Genomic DNA, 24,071 nt, shown 5'->3' with positions numbered 1-24,071 from the left:
GGGAGTGACGCCTCGCCAGGGGCGGATCCACTCCTCGGGGAGCGCCTCTCCCGTGGGCCCTGGGGCGGGGGGAGGCACCACCGCCCGCCAGCCCCGCGGCTGCCGGCCCGGGACTGGAGTGGCCGTGACGCACCCCTTTTTCCATTTGCTTTGGCAGGAGATTAGGAAAGGCTCTTCCTGCCCCCCCTCCACTCGCCCCCCATAAATAGCCCGGGAGCAGCCGAGCGCTGCTGACAGACCCGGAGTCAGGATCCCGAGCTGCCAGCCCCGGAGTCGCTCCTCCAGCACCATGTTCTCCGGCCGAATGGAGGGAGCCCGCAGGGGACGGTCCTTCGACTCCATGAACTCCAGCTTCGAGGAGAACCAGCTGAATAACGAGGTACGGGCGGCCTGGGTGGGGGGCGAGGGCTTTTCCTACCCTCCCGCGGGTGGGCAGTTTGCGCGGCACAAGGGGATCAGCGCTGACACCCCGCTCCCCAACCCAGCAGCTCCAGGCTGGTGGGTTCAGGTTGGGAGAGCAGAGCCCAGTGGCGTTTGGCGACCGCTTAGTTGACTCTCGTGGCGTATTAAATATCCCCAAATTATCCGAACTGCATCGGGATTCGGGAAGATGTTTGTTGTTCGGTAACCTCTAGTGAGATCTTCTGCTTGGCCCCTGCTGGAAATGTCAGTATTTTCTCTCTCCTGTTTTCTGGGCAACTTGTAAAACTCAGCTCTCAAAGGGACAGGCGATCTAATGCAGGTCAGCTAGACCAGTGGTTCTCAACCAAGGGTACAGGTACCCCTGGGGGTCTTCCAGGGGGTATATCAACTCATCTAGATATTTACCTAGTTTTATAACAGGCTTCATAAAAAGCACTAGTGAAGTCAGTACAAACTAAAATTTCATACAGACAATGGCTTGTTCATACTGCTCTATATACTATACACTGATATGTAAGTACAATATTTATATTCCAGTTGATTTATTTTAGAATTATATGATAGGAATGAGAAAGTAAACAATTTTCAGTACTAGCGTGCTCTGACACTGTCATATTTTTATGTCTGATTTTGTAAGCAAGTAGTATTTAAGTGAGGTGAAACTTGGGGATACAGAAGACAAATCAGACTCCTGGAGGGGGTACAGTAGTCTGGAAAGGTTGAGAGCCACTGAGCTAGGCAATCAAGCTATCTTTTTGCAGTACAGTCACAAGGCGGGCGGGGGGAACAGAATCTATCCCATTAGGAAAAGGGCAAGAATTCTCTCCGGGGGAGAGTGGATTGGGGGGGGGGGAGAGGGTGAGATCATCAGCAGCAGAGAGACTCCTAAGGAATATCTCCCTCCCAGCAATTTAATACATTTCCACCCACCTCCCCAGTCCCCAACCGGAGGCTCAGAGACAGATTACCCTGTGTTAGCACTGTGCACCAGGGGACAGTGCCAGGTAGAAAGGATCTGGAAATACTCTCATGCAGGGGTGCTGGAACAATTTGTATAGTGGGGGTGCTGAGAGCCATTGAATAAAGCTATAAACCCTTTGTATGATGGAAACCACTTCAAGCCAGGGGGTGATGAAACACCCCTAGCACCTCTATTTCTAGCACCTATGTTCTCATGCTACTAAAATACAACATATGTCTCCTGATGTTTGAAACTACCATGAGCAAAAGGTGAGCTGGGCTGTCAGTCTTAAGAGTGCATTGCGGACTTATTGGAGCCAGCACTGGGAGGACTGGCTTAGGAGGTAATAGGAGATTTACCTCTGCTGAACCTGCCCTTGATGTAAGTAGTTTGAACACCCCTTCCTTGAGATCTGGAGCAGATTAGGAAAGGCAGAGGCTCCATGTTAGTTCAGCACAGGGCCGGCTCTAAGTTTTTTGCTGCCCCAAGCCCCTTTCTCTACCACACAAGGGACAGGATCAGCCGTATCCCACACCTAGTTGTCATTTGGCATGAGATGGGCAAGTCTATCTAAAGCCAGACAAGATGCATTAGTTTAAAGCAGCAGTTCTCAACCTGTCCCGTTACACCAGAGGAAAGTTTTGGGGCACCACTGCGGTCTAGCCATAAAGTCTAACCTGAGCCTGTTCCCCTGCCACCTGCTATGGCCCCCTCTGGGGCTGCAAGAGCCTCAGATTCAGAGTTCATGCATGGAAAGCATAAGGGGAAGGGTAGTACTTTGTCTTGGGGTTCATAAAGATAAAAGGCCTGTTTGCACCCTAGTCAGTTTCACAGCCATTTCATTAGGGATTAGAGATGTCTTCCCATGGGTATAACATGGAGCCAATGAATTCTTAAGCCTGATTTTCAGTTGTTTGGAATAAATGACCTGCTGACGTTTTACTTCCTAATGGGATTAAGACAAACACCCTGGGGGCATTTAATAACTCCCCATTTAATCTTAGCAGTGCCGGTGTCCCGCGCTATCTGCACAGTCACCTACAAGATTAAGATGGATTTCGCTGAGCCCTTTTCAGCCCCACTGAGAAACTCTATGGGCCTGTGAATTACACGAAGTGGCTAGGGACCACTGGATTAAACTGGGATTACTCTTCTGATGTTAAGGCTGCTGAAAACATCGTAACCCCCCACTCCATATTCTTGTTTGCCAGCAGCTCTGCCATTGCTCTCAGGGTATTTTCAGTTTTAGAAAGAGGAATCTGGAATTCTGGAATTTTTGGTCTAGATTCTGATCTCAGATATACCAGTGTAAATCCTCAGTAACTTCACTGATGTCACTGGAGTTTCTCCAGATTTATGCTAGTGTACTTTACCTGAGATTGGAACAGGACCTGTTATTGCAAATTGTGCTTGTGTCTGAATAGAAAGGAAATCATTTAGCTAAGCAAGTAAAATTCAGAAACATGAGCAAATGAAATACAGGTAGCATAGAAATTACTTTTGGTTCATTGTTATCAGAGAGAGAGACAGAGAGACAGAATGAATTATCTGTTCCAGGAGGGGAAGAAGAAAGGGGGGAAAAAACCCTAAACAAGAGTAACTTGTTTTACAATGTGCATCTATTCTAATATGTCAGAGCATAGCCGATGAAACAGCCAGTTATCTGGGCAGCGTTTGATTGCCCTTAAGGGTATTATCCAGTATTCAGAGTGCTGTTCAGTATTCAGATAAGGTTAAAACTTTATTCCATTACTATCAGAAACAATAGCTTTACCATGTACATCAGATATTTCAGGAAGCCAAAGTAAACAGAATATGAATTGTATTGCAGAAGTTGTCCAGTGATGATATTTTGTTTTCCAGAATTTAGTCACATGAAGATTTTAAGCGAGGGTCCAATACCTTCCCTATCAGGTTGCATCCAATAATGGTCACCCAAAAGAACATTCCTTAATGCCTATTTAATAACAAACATATTTAAAGGAAATTGAGGAAGTAACCTGCAAATCAATACTATTTGAGGGGAGGATTAAAACATTAATTGCCCATCAAGTTTTATTCTCAAGTAAATTTGTCTGCCTAAATTATTGTAGACCCCCCAAACATGGCTTTATAATGGAAATGCTGCCAGACCCTTCATATTACTTGTTAGTGATATTATTATGATATGAAAAATACAACTGGGCTGGATCATGTACTCATATTGCACTCAATAGCAAAAGGCTCATCGACTTAAATGGGGACAGAATTATCCCCCTCTAATGTTCCCAGTTTACATGGTAGTCAAGTATGCATCTTATTTTTCCATAAGATGTATGTTTAAAGAGAGCTTAAACCTGCTCAAAGCCACACAGATTCTAAGGCGCAATAGGCAACTAAATCAGCAGTAATTTACATTCACTATTCTATTTTGACAGGGTTTTTTTCTCATCATTTCAGCTAGCTGTACAGTTAAAAGCTTTAAAAGGTGGTTAAATATATTCTTCTAAATTATAGACCTATTTACACCGTAGTCTCACACCCCAAAAATAAATTAATAAGACAAAAACCCTACCCCAGGAAGGGGTTTTACCTGAAAAGGGAGAAGTGCCGGAGATTCAATGAAGTCTAGCGGGGACTTTACTATTATTTTTTATTTTACATAGAAGGCACTCAGATACTACTCTGATGGGCAGCAGTATAAAATTCTCAGATAGCTGGATGGATGTTGAGTGTGCATTTTCACTGAGATTTAAGTCCTATCAAAGGCTAATTGTTTAATAGATCACTATTGCTACATTATTAGATAAAGAAAATAACAATGAATTGGGGAAAAAGTACCATTTACATTTTCAAAATGCCTTTGTCTTACCTTCTGGTTCATATTATAGAGAAGTAGTTTTCTGTTTAGAGATTGGCAGGTAGAGAAAACAGAAACATTTTTAAAATATGTATTCTATTTAAATGATAAACTATTAAAATTAATTGTTGCAACTATGTTACTATATTTTATCAATAATTCATGAGGAGATTGGTTATGGTTTGTACTTATTAACAGGAATATTCTTATAACACAAGGCCCCATCCTGCTCTGCTGATGCCAAAGGCAACAGAACAGGATCGGGCCACATGTGGTCTGCTAGTTTTCTCTGGAATTGTGATCCAATTTTGCAAGGTGCTGAGTGTCTTCAACAGGCCTCCCATTGAGTTGACTTTAATGGGAGCTGAGGTCGCTCATCATATCACAGGAGGTGCTCAGCACCTTGCAGGATTGGGCCCTTAATTCACAAAGGTGACCACCTGGATATGAATTTTTTTTAAATTGGGGTTTCTACTTTCTTTTGCCTCTTAATGAGGTGTAAAAAGGCTTGACAAATTATATTTTTAAAGATATTTGTTCTGACTTTTTTGTTTTGTTTTGTTTTTTACCGTAGAAGTACAAGGAATGTCCAATCTAGTCTTCACTGGAGGACTTTCTTTGGGTTTTGTGGATATTTATTGTGAGGTCCTTTCCCCCCCCCGCCATTCCTGATTGAATTACATGGCTGGAGGGTTATACAGGTTTTTACTTTCTGCTCTGAAAACTGAACATTTTATATTTAACCTAAGTGTTACTGTAAAAAAAAAAAATTAGCTTTCTCTCACATCCCATTCCCTCCAAAGGAGTGCACAGATGCTAAGAGGAAAAGAAAAAGTGACTGACCAGGAAGAGGTGAATAGCAGGTGCAAGGAAGAACTGGAATGTGGTGTAGAATAGCTATTCTCTTCTATGCTACCATTTTATTTCTGTCCTGGGGTTGCAGCAAAATGGTGGCTGCATTTATTCAGACCTCCTTTGCCATCCCGCTTTTTGTTCATTCTGTATAACATTATTATTGGAAACCAGTGGTCACTACTGTCCTTTTCATCATGCAAACATATGCGTATAAAAGAATCTGTATTCTAGAGATCTGTGAATTTTTAGTATTTCAATTTCTCTCCTCTTCTTTTCTCCCCCAGTTTTGCAAGATGGAGACACTCTTTAGAAACTACCCATTACAGTACAATACATTCTTTTCCTATGCTTTCTATGTCCCAGTCATATTGTGCTTTGTATGCTACATAAGTTGATCCTAAATATGACATTATTTTAACTTGGTCAATATGAAAAGAGAAAGTATTAGTGTTCATTTGTAATATTTACAGTTTGTGGTCAGTTGCACATCTTACAATATCATTTGAAACTATGTCAAATTTCAGAATAAGGTGGTGCATTACACTGTATAAAATGATTTTGCTCTCTGAGAGCTTTTGCTCTCAGACAATGACGTCCCACTCTGTGTAGCCTTCACTTATAACTTCAACTGCAGTATTGCTGGAGAAGGATGTGATCTGAAAATGGAAATGTGGGCCTCTGTGTTTGAGAATACCATGTTAATGTGTGTGAAAAGTTATTAAATTTTCCTGTCTGTACAATATATGACACTACTCCTCAAGCACCATAACTTGAACAGGTCCCTTTATGGATCTGATCCAAATCTCACTGAAGTTAATTGAAAGAGTGCCATTGCCTTCAGAGGACTCTGGATTAGACTCTATGGTCCAATTTCAGCAAAGGACCTAAGCATGTGCTTAAGCCCCAGTGACTTGAATACACATCCTTGAGTGTTATGTTGAATCAGACTATGGGTATGTCTACACGACAAGTGCTACTGCGGCACAACTGCAGCTACACTGCTGTAGTGCTGTAGTGTAGACACTTACTACAGAGATGAAAGGTTTTTTTCCATCACTGTAGTGAATCCACACCCTCAAGAGGCTGTAGCAATTCTTCCATTGACGTAGTGGTGTCTATAGTGAGGGTTAGGTCAACGTAACTATATCGCACAGGGTGTGGAATTCTTCACAGCCCTGAATGATGCAGCTAGATTGAGTTACATTTTAGATGTAGACAAGGCCTGAGTGATGAAGTCTACACCATTATCCAAAATCAACATTCGTCATATAGTAAAGAATCTTTAGTGACGCCCATTGAGTTCAGTGGGCTTTGAATCAGGCCCTAGCAAAGGGGATAACACCTGCATGCTCCAAACTAATGCATATAATTATGAAAAGTAACCCAGTTAATTGTTTTCTGCTCATATGCAGCTTGGCTTTCTCTGATGGAGTACCCATTACTTTCTCTGTAACCTAGAACTCTATCTTCTCTAAATATATGTACCTGCTTCTGTTCTTTTTCAGTACTCGCTCTTTGGGAAAAACAAATCCTAACGGCTTTGCCCTGATCCAATCCCACCCTTCTGCTTGTGGCCTAGCATAAAGCCTGATTCTACTAGAGTCATTCATTCCAATTTGCCTAATCTTATCATTTGGAAAGGCCATCTGTGTGCAGATGAGGTAGTCAACTTGAAGCAATGTGTGCCAAAATTAGCTGGGCCAAGTCTAACATATGTCAAATAGAGATGATCCATCCATAAAAAAGTTTACTTTGCCAGAAGTGATAATGGGATGCTATTTATAGGTCATCTGAGCTTGTTTTCTGTCTAGAGGGTGGTGTCTGTTCCTGGATCTTTTTTAATCCATCTTGGAATAAACATTCTCGTCTTGTTTTCAGCAAAATGTCAAATATTTTGCTACTTCAAGCAACCTGTTTAATTCTTAATGTACCATCACTTAATGCACAACATTCCTTAATGCACCATCATAGAAAGGGATATGGGGTAAAGTGGGAGCTACAAATGGGATGGGGGAAGAAGGCAGAGGGGGAATAAAGACATTTGAAGATCAAAATGTCATACCAATTGATATATCTGAAAGCTTTATACATAAAATTTGTCAGAGACTAAACTGAGCAGAGATCATTCTGAAACTTACATGTTGCAGCATTTTTAGAGCATGATTACGATAGTTATTTTAAAGCATATAGCAAAGAACTCTGAGAAGAAATTATATGGCTTTATTGATCAGATTATACCTAAGTTTCTAGTTAAGGAGTTTTATTCAACATATTTTTCTGGTTCCTTTAGGTTTTTGTCTGGTTCCTCTATAATAGTAGTGGCTTATGTCCAAACAGCAATTCTGACTCAGAGATGCAGAATGGAGAGGAACTCCCAGTGCTAGGGTATTAGGACTTAATGCAGCTCCTATTGAAGTCAATGAGAGTCCTTCCATTTGTTGCCTCCAATGGGTTTTGGATGAGGCTTTTCAAGTTTGTACTTAACCCCTAGAAGTATTCTATTGAAGACACACGCTAACGCTTATTATTTCTGCAAATCATTTATATTTAATTATAAACTATACTTTTATTAAATATATGCAGTGCATCCTGCTGAAGAACTACCAAAGACCTCCCCAAAGGGTTCACATTGATGTAAAATGCCCCCCCCATATTAAGCCCCAATTTTGTAAACACTTGTACATGTTCCCATCAGTATGCATGTTAGTGTATATAATGATTTGAATGGCACTTTATTTTTGCAATTGATCCATCAAAATGTGATATTATTGCACTGAGAGCTATAGCATATAAACTATACAGGAGTCTTTTCAACCTATTTCTCATTCAACAAATCTATATTTTCTTATTTTCTTTTAGTTAAATAAGTCAAATTACACAATGATTGAAGACAATAAAGAGAACAAAGACAATTCAGCTGAAAGAGGTAGAGCAGCTGTCATTTTTTCCTTAAAGAATGAAGTTGGAGGACTTGTAAAAGCACTAAAACTCTTTCAGGTATGTAGTCCTCACATTTCTACAGAAGGTTTTCTGAATGTAAGAGTCATTTTGGCACCCAGCATAATTTATTTCCCATAGTAAGAAAAGATCCATAATTAATTGTGAATGCAAAATTGTGCCTGCAAAATTAGAGGCTGCGTTGATACCCCTCAAAAACATGGCCCCTTCTCCTGCTCCCACTGAAGTCCAGAGGAGTTTTGCCTTTAATAGGAGAAGGATCAGTACCCTTGGCCTTTTAGAAGGGATGGATCCGAAATAATAACCCCCCTGATCAGAGTACTCCGGATCTCAACTATACTGCAGCTCCCCATTTCTATGATGGGATGAATCAAAACCCCACACTTGCAATGTTTCAAAGGTTGGGAAGTCCAGCTTTGAACTTTGTGGATTCAGCCTATTGGTACTACTTGCTATGTTTTCCCCTGAGTATGCTCCTCTTTGTGACAACTATCTTACATATGAAGGAAGACTGGATTAACTCTTTTCCAGATCACCAATGTCATTCCTTTATCAATGGAAGAAGTTGCATTACCATTGACAAGATGAGATACCCCAGGCTTTGAGCATACTGTCTATACAGCACACTGAGCCATTGGGGAGTAAGTGGGTTAATACTGCACTCCAATGTGTCCTTGCATAATATTACTACTAAGAGAGCCCTATTCATTCATTTTATGAAACATATTGTTAAGGAATATTCTTTCAGATATAACAGAAGTTAAAGATACTATTGGAAAATTACCATTTTAACATCTCTTTTTATTTTTAAGCGTAACAAACATTTATTGACTTGATTGGCAGACAGTGATTTATAGTGACTCAACTGCTAATCAACTATGCTAGCTAATTAACCTGCAGATTTTACACTTTCATTAGCCAGTGGTAGGTTTGCTAGAATAAGGACTATGGGATTTGGTCCACTTTATTATGCCTCTCTGTGCTTAAAATTTTTAAATAAAATATTTTTTACTTACATGGGCTCAAAATAACCAGAGGAAAAACAGAGTATATGGTATGGAATTTCAATAATGTGAACACTGAAGAATTATCATTGAAACTAGATGGGCAGACAATACGGAAAACACAAAATTTCAAGTATTTGGGATCCAGAATCCAGGAAAATGGGGAAATGGCGGACAAAATTAGAGCTAGGATAATAAACGCTTACCTCAAATGGAGAGAGATAAGTGGTGTAGTATGTGACAGGACGATACTAATAAGATTAAAAGGGGAAGTATATAAAAACAGTGGTCCATCCAGTTTTAATGTATGGCACTGGGCGCCAAAGAAGAAACATGAGCAAATGATCTGTTCCACAGAAATGGGAATGTGGAGATGGATGAGTGGTGTAAGCAAGAAAGACCATGTGAGGAATGTGTATGTTAGAGACATGCTCGAAGTAACACCCATAAATGAAAAAATGAGGGCGTGCAGGCTCAGACAGTTTGGTCATGTTAAGCAAAGTCCTGACAACTACATGGGGAAGAGAATCCAACAGATCAAGGCTGAAGGAAAAAGGCAGAGAGGCTGACTGAAGAAGGAGTGGTTGGTTGGAAAGAAGGAAAAGGAAGGAAGACATTTTAACATGTGGGGTGATAGAGTGAGAGAGGACCCCATTTGATGGGATTAATGCAAGAAGAGGAAGACATTTCTACCATACTTCTAAATTAAAATTGAGGAAATAAAAGCACCTCTTTCATTTTCTATTATATGGGAATTTTTTTTTAAACAACCATTCCTTATCTTTTTTTTAATAAGCAAGCTGCTATTAATAGGTCTGTTTACCTAAAGAGACTTCACAGAGATAATGTTAAGCAGTAAAATATTGGCTTGGCAAGCAGTGCAGGTTATCTAATCAACCTGGCTTAAAACACTTTTTCTTATAAATAGGAGAAACATGTAAATCTGATGCACATCGAGTCGCGAAAGTCAAGGCGAAGAAATTCAGAGTTTGAGATCTTTGTGGACTGCGATAGTAACATGGAACAACTGAATGAGATCTTCCACCTACTGAAATCCCACGTCAATATTGTATCCGTGAACCCCACAGATAATGTCACTGTGCAGGAGGATGGTAAGTAGGGAGGGATGTTCTAGCAAAACTGCACAAAGGGAAGAGGATATTGTGCTACTTTCTAATGAGTTAGTTTTCAATCCTTTTATGTCAGGTATTTGGGAACTAGTAGAACAAAGAAATGGGGTAAAAAAAAGGATGTTCCATTGAATGCTATAAGATGAGATGCTCAGATGGTGAGTTGGCATACCTTCATTGAAATCAATGGGGCTATGTTATTCACATCAGCTCAGGATATGGTCCATCACTTCAGCCAGTGCAAGTTATCCCTTCCTACACTTCACACTCCGTAGAGATCCATCTTGTGCTTCCCCAGTGGAGATGGTTCCATGTTCTGTCCCCTGTGTAGAGATTCTCTCTGGTGCTCTTCCTCCCAGGCAGAGATACCCACCTTATGAACCCCTTCTTGCTCCAGAGGATGCTCCTCTTGTTTCCTTCTGACTTCCTTTCCCACATCAGGATGGTGAGCCTGGATTAGTGCTGGTCTCATATAAACCAGGAAAAATGCTTTAAAATATCAATGAAAGAGTATTTCTATTTTCTGGTTCCAACATTCAGGGGAGGTGATATCCACCCCAGAGTGCAGGTTACAGAGTGTCCTCATTGTAGCAGAACTGCTGCAGTTTCCTTACATAGGGTTTGGGAAGCTGCAGATTGGGTGACCTGCAACCCTGCCGCTGCTGAGCTCTCCATAGGCCAGCACTTTGACTGAGGGTGTGTGTGAGGATTCAGGAGGGTGGCCGGTGGGACCAGGACTACAAAGATGCAGTGGTCGTGACAGCCCTCCACGTTTGGGTTTGTACAGACTGTTCTGACCCAGGAAGTGGAGTGATGGCCACAGCAAGGAGGTCCTGTGTAACTCCCTCACATAGGGCCTGATTCTCTACCGCTCTGCATAGTTGGGTGTAAAATGCTGCCATTCTGATTTGATGGTGCTTTTCACCTATTTTGTATTCACGTTGCACTGGTTGAAATGATTGAGTGAAGTTCAGGGCAACTGGTGTATCAGACCCATAGTCTTTGCTCAGTTGTAAATTACTACACAAGGTACAATGGAGAATAAGGCTTGTAGCTTCCCTGGACAACACCCATTTACTCTGGATTTGTATAGGGGCAGGGGTTGAACATAGCCCAGCTGACAGGGGAACAAAGGCTCTCTTGGGCTAAGCAAAGCCGAGTCTGTAATAAAAAATGACATGTCCCTTTAAGGCTGCAGGGCTACTGTAGCTGAGAACCCCAGACTCAGTCAGAAAAGCTGTTCACATTGACAAGAGCACTTGTTTCTCCTTATTAGGGAGGCAGTGTGGTTCAGTGGTCAGAGTTCTACACTGTGACATGGGAGGCCTGGGTTCTATTCACACCCGGCTGTGTGAGCTTGCGCAAATCACTTCCACTTCACTGCCTCTGTTTCCCTTTCCACCCTTTGTCTGTCTCTTCTAAAACTCTGTAGGGCAGGGACTGTCTCTTACTATGTGTTCATACAGCACATAACACAATCAGACTCTGATCTCAGCAGGAGCCTGGAGGATGCTAGTATAATACAAATAATAACCGCTACAGAAAAACCATTTAAGCTCCAGGCCCTTAGTTAACCATTTCCTCCCCCTATTTTTTATGACTTAATGTTCTTTAAGCAGAGTGTTTTAATGACACAGGAGGAAGTGTTAGATGTTGTGCTGGTGCCAGATAGGCAAAGGACTCCCTCATCCTCTTCATTGCCTCTTGGTTTCACTTGTAGCTGCCATAGCTAAACTTGAAACAGGCATTTCCTCTTTTAACCCACTGGATTTTATTAATAACATTGTGGATTTTATGCATTCCTTAGACATGGAGAATATACCCTGGTTTCCTAAGAAGATCTCAGATTTGGATAAATGTGCGAACCGTGTTCTGATGTATGGGTCTGAATTGGATGCCGACCATCCAGTAAGTAGCTTCCCTGCTATTGTAACAATGAGTGAAGACAGATCGATTTTTGTCCTATAAGAGTAGCTTTGTGGTTTTGACAGTGTAACTCTGGGACTTATTCCTGGTGTCCTTACTCAGGCATTGCTCTCATTGACCTCAGTTCTGCAAGCTTTAAAGGGAGTCTTGCCTGTGTAGCAACTGCAGGGTTAGGTCCAGAATACTCACAGACAAAAGGAATGCTGTTTTTAAATAGATTTATTTTTCCCCTAAAGTAATGACACAGTAGTTTCCCTCACCCCCACAAATAAAGAAAACAAATTGAACTGACTATAATTTCTAATATTCAGAGCAATCAATTAAATAACCAATTTAGTGTAAGTAAAGCTTTGAAAAAGGAATCCTTATCTACAGAATATACTTACATCAAGAGTTATGTGCCTGAAGTTGCTGATCTCCATTTTAAATTGGGGCATTTATTTATTTCATAGACTAACAACAACTAACAGGCTCCTATTTTGACCATTTATTTTCCCAAGACATGCTTTTACAATAGTGTTTTCTTTGTTAATAAGCTCATTTATTACAGAGATGGAAATGTGTATTACTTTTTCTCCACACATAGGGTTTCAAAGACAATGTCTATCGTAAGAGGCGAAAGTATTTTGCAGACTTAGCTATGAACTACAAACAGTAAGTATGACTCCTTGCAAAACAAGTCTCTTGCTTTGGAATAATGAGATGGATAAAATAAGTGTAGTTCACATTCACCAGGCCAGATCGCCAGGCCTAGCTGAGCTGTGTTTGGTATAGGAACCAGGGTGGGAGGAATAGAAAGGTTGATCGAAGCCACCTTACTACTCCCAGGATCTCTGATTGGTCTGAGGATCAAACTATAATGTAAAGGTTGCTAGCTAATTATGCCAGGTAGAGTGGTCCCAGTGTGATGGCTACATCAGCTGGGAAAAACTGGACTGCAGTGCTTTCTGGCTCAACCCTCTCTTACTCGTGGTCACTCCTCCACCTTGCGTAGGAACACACCCTGTAACTGAGAGAGTGGGGAACACATGTTGTACGGCTGGCTATACCAGCTTCATGATTACCCTATTAGGGCAGATCTCTATCACCTTTGTGCCACTGGAGTGGTGCAAAGACATTGAGGTCAGAATCTAGCCTGCTGACTGATAACTATAAATGAAGCAAGAAAATAATCATTATTCTAGTTTCTGGTTCAAAATAGTGCAGTTTCTGGTTCATAATAGGGCATTAGCTACAGTGGTTTAGAAGTGCACAGTGAAATGAAACTGAAAAGGGCCTTGTGGTATTTAGGACCCCACAGTGGGCTCTCCTTGAGTCAGATACAATCATGACTTAAGTGCTATAATTTGGCTCTGAGCATACTTTTCATGTTGTTGTTCCCTACCTGGGTTTAGATGTCAACCCTCTCCACTGGGAATGACACAGAAATGTTATAAACCTGTAATCACAGCAGCATACACTAATGGAATCAGCAAACACAGCATAAATCCAATAGTCTGCAGTATTATTATGTTGATACAGTTATCTTTGGGAGGTTAATTTCTATCATGTTTGTTTGTCAGGCCCTGAAATCACTACTGGTAGAATCATGACACAGCATTCTGATTACCTTCAATGGGTTTTGACTCAAGTCCTCAAGATCCAGAAGGCTAATGTGAGGTGATAGGCTAGGTTTAATACATTTTGACAGATACTCATGGTTTTTCTAGAGAAGCATGATTTTCACATGGCAAATGAACATTTAGATGCCTAGATTTATCATGCTGTTAACTGAGCTCATTATCTTTCCTTTCCTTTAAAGAAATTGATAAGGTAATGCAGACTAGTTATACACAGGTTGAGGAAAAAATTAACATTCTTAGGTCCTGATCCTGAAAAGACTTATGCAAGGCTTGAACTTTTTATTCCCAATGTTAAACACATATGGAACTCTTTGCAAGGTTGGGGCCTGAGTCCCTGAGCCAATTCCACTGATGTCAGTGGAAAGATTCCCATTGATTGATTACAGTGGGAGTTGGATCAAACCCGTAGAGTGTAAGCTCTTCAGAGCAGAGACCACATCTTCCTGTGTATTTGTAAATTATCTAATGCAACGGAGCCCTGATCCTGACTGGATTGTACAGCAACATAAATGTTAAATAATAACAGTACTAGGTAAATGCGTCATCCATTTCTAGAGCTATCCATTCTGAGCCATGACATCCTTTCTTTCTCCTTTCATTATAGCGGTGACCCAATCCCCAAGATTGAATTCACTGAGGAGGAGATTAAGACCTGGGGCACTGTATTCAGAGAGCTCAACAAGCTCTACCCAACTCATGCCTGCAGAGAGTACCTTAAAAACTTACCTTTACTCACCAAATACTGTGGGTACCGAGAAGACAATATCCCCCAGCTGGAAGATGTATCGCGCTTCCTGAAAGGTAATGTGCTAATTCTCTGCTATACCAATGGGAGTTAAATACCTAGGTGATTTGGAAAATCCCCCTTGATGTCTATCTGCATCTTTAGGCATCTATAAACCTCTAAAAACCTGCCCCTCTTTCCTCTTTTTTCCTCTTACTTAATTGGCCTCTCAGAGTTGGTAAGACAACTCCCACCTGTTCATGCTCTCTGTATGTGTGTATATATATCTCCTCAATATATGTTTCACTCTATATGCATCCGAAGAAGTGGGTTGTAGCCCACGAAAGCTTATGCTCTAATAAATTTGTTAGTCTCTAAGGTGCCACAAGTACTCCTGTTCTTTTTGCGGATACAGACTAACACGGCTGCTACTCTGAAACCTCTTTCCTCTGTAAATCACAGCCACTAGAGGGTGGCATGCTCTCTCTCTCTCTCTTCATATTGGCACTACAAATTATAAGCAGTATTTAGCTACTAGATGGTGACTTCAGCAAGTACTATAATCCAATCAATATGGTGCAGGGGTGCACATGTACATTGTGGGAAGGCAGACAAAAATCATGTAGCATTATAGAGATATTAATATTACATTTTTCTATTGCATGCATTTTAAGGAACTTCTTATGCCCAGTATGTACTTTTTGGTGACTAAAACAATACCATAAGTATTATCTTGTTTCTGTGCCACATAATACTTTAAAAATAAAAGGACTGTATACAGCCACTGCTGTCAGTGGAAGAGGATCACATGGTGTATATGACCTGCATGCTGTACATTTGAAAAGCACAGAGTCCAGTTTTAAAATAAATCTCTCTCTAAGAAGAGATCCTTTCTCCAAAAGGGAGAGGTGGTGGGTTTCCCATCACATGAAGTTCTTAAATTGAGACTGGATATCTCTAGCTCAGTCAGAAGTTACGGACTTGATGCAGGAATCCTTTGGAGAAATTCTATGGTCTGTGTTGTCCAGGAGCTCAGATTAGATGATCATAATGGTCCTTCCTGGCCTTAAAAGGTTTGAATCTATGAAAGTGAGTGCTCTGTAATTCTGAACACAATACAATGAATCAAAGGAGAAAGAGAAAGGAATCATTACACGATGAGACAACATGCTATACTGACATGGACTGCAAGGCATTGCTAACCAAATCATGAATAATATGCGAGTAAACCATAAAGGCAAACAGCAACCCTTTTGACACTTTCACCCCTCTCCCTTATGGTCCTTTATTATATCTTTCCCTCTCCCCCCCATTTTTATATATGTTGTATTATAGTTTTATATAATTGTGAAATCTGTGGGCAAGGCCAGCACTAAAGTGACTGCTGGAGTTTGTGAATGAGAAGGTTAGGCATTGTGCTAGGGTCTAGGGGAAAAAACAGTAGAAAACACACAAATTCAGAAGTATGTTGGCAATATCTTGGTAATTTTCAAATGTGGGAATTTTGATCATAGCTCATCTCTAGTTTTCCTCCTTGTCCTTGAGCAAAGCCATGCTGTGGTATTTAATCTAGAAGTAAGAGGAGAAACACAGCTTTGAACATTATAAAATTCTACATCACATTGACCTATGATTTATCTATTGCTTTTCAGAGCGCACAGGTTTCACCATCCGTCCAGTTGCCGGATATTTGTCACCCAGAGATTTCTTGGCAGGCTTAGCATTCCGAGTTTTTCACTGCACTCAGTATGTTAGGCACAGCTCGGACCCCCTCTACACCCCAGAGCCGTAAGTTATTTTATTTCTGGGGAGAAGTCAAATATGTGCACAAAACTGTAGTTTATAGACAAAGTTTTGAAACCTGGGTGCCTGAAGTTAGGCTTCTACATCCATATTCAGGCATCTGGGTAAGAATGGCCTGATTTTCAAAGATACTGAGTGCCTGCATCTCTCACTGACTTCATTGAGATTTTTGGATGCACAGCACTTCTGAAAATCAGGCAACTCTTTCTTAGGGATGGGATTTTCAAAAGTGCCCAGTGTTGGCCTAACACTGCTCCTCTTGCTCAATGAGAAAACTCTCACTGACTTAAATGGAAGCAGAGTTAGGCCAACACTAAGCAATTTTGAAAATCTCACCCTAGGCTCCTAAGTATGGGTTTAGGAGCTTAACTTTGGGCATCCAGATTTGAAAATTTGGGTCTAAGTATTTTCTGTAGAGTTAATATGATGCACTCTAATAAGAGAAATGTTTTTTCTGTTGTTTTGATATTAAATCATTTTTCAGTGTTACAAAGAGTTTTCTTCTGAGACAATTGTATTCGTTGGCTGGTACTGCTTTTTCACACCCTCAGCAAGAAAGAGCATCATCTCACGGCTTCTGCTTTGTTTCTTTTTCAGCGATACCTGTCATGAACTCCTGGGTCATGTCCCACTCTTGGCTGAACCCAGTTTTGCTCAGTTCTCCCAGGAAATTGGCCTGGCATCGCTTGGGGCATCAGATGAGGCTGTTCAAAAACTGGCAACAGTGAGTGTCTCAATCTGTGGCGGTGATAATCCCATTTGCATTGCTCTCAGCATTTTACAGGGCTGATCCCGCTCCCATTGAAGTAATTGGGAGATTTATCATTCAGTATCAGCAGAAGCAAATCATTCACTATACTGTCTGTTTCACTGGTTCTAAACTTTTTCTGTTCCGTAACTCCATGATAGAACAGAAGTGATAGGAGGTGAATGATATTCTCCATCTAGCCATAAAATAAGAGTCTCTGGGTATCATAACTTCCAGATTGAGAACCAATGGTCTGTTTCTTCTAAATCCAAGCCCTTTTATCTCTGGGATGAATTCCCACAATAAACTGTTTCTTTATCCTTTAGAATTAACCCAAAGGAAATATAGTTGTCATAGGATGCAATTGATTGTGTATTTTTACAATTTAGTAGTGAGAGGGTTTTTCCCTCAACAAATTAAATATATATATATATATTGTGGGTGTCCCATGTCCAAAGTCTTCTGGATGTTTTGAAAGAAATAAATTTTAAGAGGGGGGAAAAAAAGAATTATAATAAACAGAAACAATGGGAGGGATTTTCAAAAGCACTCAGCGTTGTCCTATCTTTGCTCCCATTGCCTTCTATGGGAGCAGAATCAAACCAATACTGCTAAGCACTTCTGAACTCTCCCCTCCCCCAAATATACCTACACAAATCTCCAAGGCCAGCAAACTGAAATAAACATCATAAATTCCTTCAGACAACAGAACTAAAGAGAAAACAGAAGGGAGCTTGACTCTTGTTCATGACCCTGTGGCTGATCTCATTATTTATCAGTTTTAAAAAAATTCAATCACTTCCAGTGCTTCTGTTAAGCTGCCTTTCAACTGGATGGTTCAGTGCATTTGTGTGGCAGGACTAGAACTCAGTGCTTCTGTTGAGATCAAAAGTCTCTGTGATAAAGGTGAGCCTAGGGTGTGGAATAGTAGCAGTAAACTTACTTGTCAGAACTGTCCAGCTCAGTGGTTCCTAACCTTTCTCATTCTGGGCCCCCTTCCACTTGGCAAAATGGGAAAAGCAGGGTAATTGTAACCCTCTGACATTTGCTCAAGACCCTATTAGGGGGTTGTTACACCCAGCTTGATAACCCTTGGTCTAGTTTGCTTGACTTACAAAATCTGCTGCACCATTAGTTGCATTTGTGTTGAAGACAGTTTCCCCCAACTCCATTTTAATTCTTTTTTGTTTTTCTTCTGTATCAGTGCTACTTCTTCACTGTGGAGTTTGGTTTATGTAAGCAAGAGGGACAGCTACGAGTCTATGGGGCTGGTTTACTTTCTTCCATCAGTGAGCTCAAGGTAAGAAGAGGAAAACATCCTCCCTTTATTTGCCCTCTTTCTTTGTTCTCACCTGATTTTTGTGGTAGTTTGTTCAAAATATTGGGTGGACTGAGTAGCTATGGCCAATGGCCCATTTAGAAACTGTGAACTGAAGCAGCATATCTTTGGGTAGCATTTATTCTGGAAGCTCCTAGAGCTAGATTTTTAAAGATATTTAAAGGTATTGATTTCAGTGGGAGTTTGGCATCTAAATACCTTTAAAAATCTGGCTCCCAGAGACCTCTAGGGATGATTCTGGTTAAGCGAAAAAAAATAGAACTAATAATTGGAAATTATGTCTTTTGGTGTGTGCTGAGCTCTGTTGCTCCCAAGTGGTTTTAGATGGAGTTGGCGGTGCCCTGCATTTCTTAGAATCAAGCCCTAAATAGATGTGTTTTTAGCATAAGGCTCTGCTTGTCAGACCAGATTCTGATACTATTGTTCTCATTGAGTAGCCTCCTGCTACATGTGCAATCATATTGGCTTCAGAGTTCAAGTATGTTGACTTGCTCACATTACAAGATACTGCTCACTGTAAGTAAGGGGGGCAGAATTTGGCCCTTTAAGGATAGCCAGTTTCCTAAGGGTTAGCTGGTACCAATCTGCAGACACAACTCTTAAAAGATGATGTGCTACAGAGATTTCATATATGGCATCATTTCGTCCGCTTCAACATACTGTTTCTATCCTCTGTTTTTTCCTGTGTGCTCTTGTGGTGCTGATACTACTCTGACATGTGCTAATGTTAATATCTTTGCTTCATTGCTTTGTCTATTATCCAGCATGCTCTCTCTGGCAATGCCAAAGTCAAGTCCTTTGATCCTAAGGTGACCTGCAAGCAAGAATGCATCATCACAACTTTCCAGGAAGTCTACTTCGTTTCTGAAAGTTTTGAAGAAGCAAAGGAAAAGATGAGGTACAGTCTGTTTAATCTCAGTTATTACCTAAGCCAGGTTTATTCTGATGTGTGTGTGCCAGCAAAAATTTCCTTTAATTTTTATTATCATGCTCTATTTTTAGCTCCCACTTGGTTGGAAAGCTGCTGTTCAGTATTTCCTCTCTCTCCCCTGTATTATTATTATTTTATTGTTATTTTATTATGTCAATTGATGTGGTATCTGAGCACATCACACATAACAGAAAACATCAGTCTATAAATGCCCACAAAGGGCAGCAATGTTAACCCCGTCCCTGTTACCTATCCATCTAATGGGAAAGAAATCTGAGAAAGAGAAAAATAAAAGACAGAGCTTTGGTTTAGAGCCATCTGGCAAAGGTAGGGCCATAAAGATGAGTTTTGCACCATGCTATGAAGGCAAACTGACCTGAGGTCTGATGGACTAAGTTTCACTGTCAGGGAGCCTCCATTGAGAATGGGCGCACCATCCTGGCCCTGCCAGGAAAAGCATCTCTGCTGATTTCAGCTCTCACAATGGGTTGGAATTCTCCCCTGTGTAGAGGGACAGACAAGGCCAAAGCACTCCTTGAGTTCCATTTTGAGGGGGGCATAAGATGTGCATAAGGCTTCTGTTGGCTCTGTGCACAAAGGAGAATTTTGCACAGTGGGACATGAGAAAAGAAATGGTTTCTAAAGGAGCTAAGTCCCAAACCACATAGGCGTTAACAGATTAAAAACAACAGCTTGAACTAGACATAGAAACAGATGGGGTAATTAATATAGTGCGGAGCACAGGTGTAACATGCTCAGACTGTATACCTCTAGGTATGAGCTGGGAAGTCTGAGTCCCAGTTTGTGTACATGTACCCACGCTAGCTCTGCTTGAGCTAGTGCCTAAAAATAGCAGTGCATCTGTGATGGCATGGGGGGTGGCTTGGGCTAGCTGCCTGAGCATGTACCTGGGAGCAGGGTGGGACTGTACTCAGGGCGGCTAGCCCGAGTAGCTGCCTGTGCTGCCGCAGATCCACTGCTGTTTATAGTTGCTAGTTTGAGCAGAGCTAGTGCAGGTATGTCTATGTGAGCTGAGAGTCAAAGGCAGATGTATGCACTGACCCATTCCAATCAGCTGCATCTGCTGCAGGTTTTTAACTTTGGCTGCTCTTGCCCCAGACAATGAGGGTGAGGTGACTTGTCAATGTGAGAAGGAGGATCCTATAAAAGAAACACATTAATGGTTTAAACTCTTGGCTCATGATGAAAGAAATATCTGCTCTAAACAGCAGGTGAAATGCTGCTTTCAGTTACACTAGTGTAAATCAGTTGATGTCAAAGGATGTGATTCTGATCTCACTTACACTGGTGGAATTACTCTGAACCAATGTAGTAAACAGTAATATCAGTGCAGAAAGCAGCCCATAACTTTCTCTTGTGGCATATAGCAGAGACAAAGTAAATGAGTTATTGAAGATCTATTTTTAGCAAGTGCTTAGGCAATTTGGTCCACTTTACCAAAGCCTATGCAAAGGTGTTGTCCATTAGCTAGGGTGCTGGATTGGGACTCTGGAGACTTGAGTTCAAATCTTGGCTCTGCCATTGATCTTCTGGATGACTGTGAACAAGTCACTTCTCTGCTGTGTGCCTCAGTTTCCCCATCTGTAAACTGGGGATAAGAATGCTGACTTCCTTTGTAAAGTGCTTTTAAATCTACTGATAAAAAACATTACATATAAGCTAGGAATTATGAAGAAGAAAAAGTGGTTTAGCTAATGAATTACTGATGCTGACTTCCTTGTGGAATTCATGTCAAGCTCCCTTAAAGAGTGATGACTGGCTCAGGGACACATTTGGCTTTTTGTTGATTTAATTTGAAACACTGCCTCTCTTTTTTGTTTGAACAGAGAGTTTGCAAAAACAATCAAGCGCCCGTTTGGAGTAAAGTACAACCCATATACGCAAAGCATACAGATCCTGAAAGACACCAAGAGCATCGCTAGTGTGGTGAATGAGCTGCGTCATGAATTGGACATTGTCAGCGATGCCCTCAACAAGATGGGCAAGCAACTGGGCATCTAACTCGGCCAATAATCATCAGCACTTTGCACTCAGCAGCTCTGTTTTTTTTGTCCTGTTTTATACATAGAAACCTCCTCTCTAATAACAGAAAAACGAATGCCTAGTGGGGATAGTTACTTTAACTTGCATGTTTCTCTACTTAACACCCTTTGCCCTTACAAAATGTTTATGTGACCCCTCCGATCTTCCCCACTCCATAAACCAATCAGGAAAGAAATGGGCTGCATTCATCCTTGAGAAGCTGGTGTACGAATACAGAAATCACCATATTGAATCAGAACAGAGGCCTGTCTAGTCCAATATACTGTCTGTGCCAGTGGCAAGGGCCAGCTACTTCAGAAAAAGGTGCAGGAAACCCTATGGGATAATCTACCCTCAGGGAAAGTTTTCCTCCTAACCTCCACTAATAAGAGGTTGGTTTATGACCAACCCTGGCCCAGGGCCTCCAGTACCTCAAAGTTCACCAGGAGAAAGTTGCAGTGGTACAGGCCTTCCCCCTAGAAGGGGAACAGTACTGATCTGGGAAATGATGTGATTGGAGATGTGCTGATTCTGAAGATCCCCACTGGGTGGCAGCCGCTTTTGGAACATAAAGCTGCTGAATGAAATCCTGACTCCACTGAAGTCAATGGGAATTTTGCCATTGACTTTAATGGGGCCATGATTTTACCTGCTGTCCCTGGAGTAGCATTTGAGGGAGGGCAGTACTGGTACCACCACCTGCCCTCTGCCTGGGGAATGAATCCCACCAAGATCATGGCAAGCCTTGGTGGTGCAGGGAGCTGCAGTTTATGCCTCTCTACTTCAGCTGGGGAGAATGTAGACCTGTGTCTAACAGCATTTTGAAATGGTATTTCAGTATCCACAATAGTCTTACAAAGGTGATGAAGCCCAGTTCTTAAATAGCCACTGTCTAGTATCAGTTTATATGGAAAATAAAAGTCCCTTTGATTACTCATTCTCATCATTGACCTTTCAAGATGCATGGCGATACATCCCAATTCTCTTCTGTAGGGCCTGATCCTGAGGGGCACTGAGCACCCTGAACTCCCATTGAGGCCAATGGGAATTGAGGGATATATTTTTGGCAGGATGAGGCCCTAAGTCTTTGTAGCTCATAGGTGTCTTTAAAGATCCTGTAATGAAAAAGAAATCTGTTATCCTCCAAATAGCATTCTGCTGATGTGGGAAGCAGTCATGTGGAACTGGCAACATGAAGCAGTAGTGAACTCTCCAGTTTTGTGAGTGTTCAAGCATCGTGGACATTTGCACTTAGCCACCATGGGGTAGTTTCTGCTCACTCTTAGAAGCTGCTCACTCTTAGAAATTAAAATCTGTAGATGAAATAAATAAATTAAAAGGATATTATCAATTTTAGTAGGAAATCTGTGAAAGGCAGGGCAGACTTTTTAGCATGCTAAGAATTGAACCTTCACTACTCCAGGTGATAGGGGAATGTAGCTGTAAATATCTGTATATTCACTGGAATAATGGGATAAAATCATGGCCGTATTGAAGTCAATGGCAAAACTCCCATTGATTTGAATATAGCTAGGATTTCATCCTTGAATTCCTAAAAACAGGGTGTAATTGATACTTAAATATTGCAAATGTTCATGCTGGTCCTCTGCACAATGGTGAATTTCACCCTAATAGACCATACCGGCCACATACATAATGAACAGCTTAAAATATGCTATATTAAGAGAGAGACCTAATATTAAATATTTTTTTCCTTTTAAAATCAAATCTGGATGACTTTTTTTGTTGTTGGTACTCTTTTTACTAGCACAAAATTACTTTTATAATGTTTTTTTCTTTTACATTTAGGACAGTCAGACCATATTTTTGATAAAAATTAACTTGACTTCTTAAATTACACTTTAAAATAATCTTTTGGAACCTCATGTTTTTAGAGAAGAATCTATTCAGTTTAAACAAGTGATAAGTGTGGATCTGTTTTGTCTGCTTATGTAGTAATGGTTAGTGTTGAGATATTTTTTGCTAAAAGTATTGGATTTTTATATTTTCAAATTATAATCAGAAGATGTAATGAGTATTACTTCAAATCTTAAATCTGTATTACATACAAATTTCAATAGGAAACATTGGACCTATTAAATTTCTGCTAGTACCTAGATTTAATAATTCTAGTGTTATTCTGTGACGGGGGAATTCTATCTATATTACATGATGCAAATATAGGAAACAAAATGCTAAGTTAACATATTTAAAGTGATGTCTTTTCAGGGTATAACCACATTTATATTTGGTTTTACCATGTCCAAAACTGCTGGCTATGTAAATTAGTAATATAAATAATTTAAGTATTTTTAAATATTGTGGATGCTTTAAATGATAAAAATTACTGAATTGTTAGCATGAAAACCAATGTAAAAACAAAAATCCCTAACTCTACAGCCAAGCAATAAACATGACTACTTGTGATTTATGAATTTACCTCTTTAATGGAACAATTCTGTTATTCTGGATGCAGTCTTGCCTGCAGATAACACATGTATGACTCCTACTGACATCACAGGGATTTGTATGTATTTATTTGTGGAGGGAATTGCCTCCCCTTGTGTTTTGCAGGCTCATACTCCCATTGACATTACTGAGACCTGGAGTGTAGAATGGGTTTCTTAGGCCCTGATTCTGCAAGATGGTCCCTGCAGGTATACCCACTACCTTCAGTGTGTCTCTGCACTAACGCAGGGCTCCATCTATGAGGCGATTGGGTCCCTAGGCTGTAAACTTTTTGAGGGAGGAACTGTGTGTGTGGA

At 40.8% G+C, this 24,071-nt stretch overlaps 1 protein-coding gene across 1 annotated transcript; it reads left to right on the top strand.

The window, feature by feature from the left end:
• The first annotated feature begins 289 nt into the window (after window positions 1–289).
• Window positions 290–21,285, top strand: TPH1 (tryptophan hydroxylase 1). The gene is made up of 11 exons (XM_024210434.1): window positions 290–379; window positions 7,938–8,075; window positions 9,969–10,152; window positions 11,978–12,078; window positions 12,683–12,750; window positions 14,323–14,519; window positions 16,095–16,230; window positions 16,843–16,969; window positions 18,198–18,293; window positions 19,097–19,230; window positions 21,111–21,285. Exons 1-11 carry the CDS (start codon window positions 290–292, stop codon window positions 21,283–21,285), a joined length of 1,446 nt encoding a protein of 481 aa, XP_024066202.1.
• The last annotated feature ends 2,786 nt before the right edge of the window (window positions 21,286–24,071 follow it).

The sequence above is a fragment of the Terrapene carolina genome, unplaced genomic scaffold (assembly GCF_002925995.2).
Source record: "Terrapene carolina triunguis isolate 2854851 unplaced genomic scaffold, T_m_triunguis-2.0 Scaffold715, whole genome shotgun sequence".
Classification (NCBI taxonomy): domain Eukaryota; kingdom Metazoa; phylum Chordata; order Testudines; family Emydidae; genus Terrapene; species Terrapene triunguis.
Note: the sequence above shows the minus strand (reverse complement) of the source record. Positions and strands in the feature narration are given on the sequence as shown.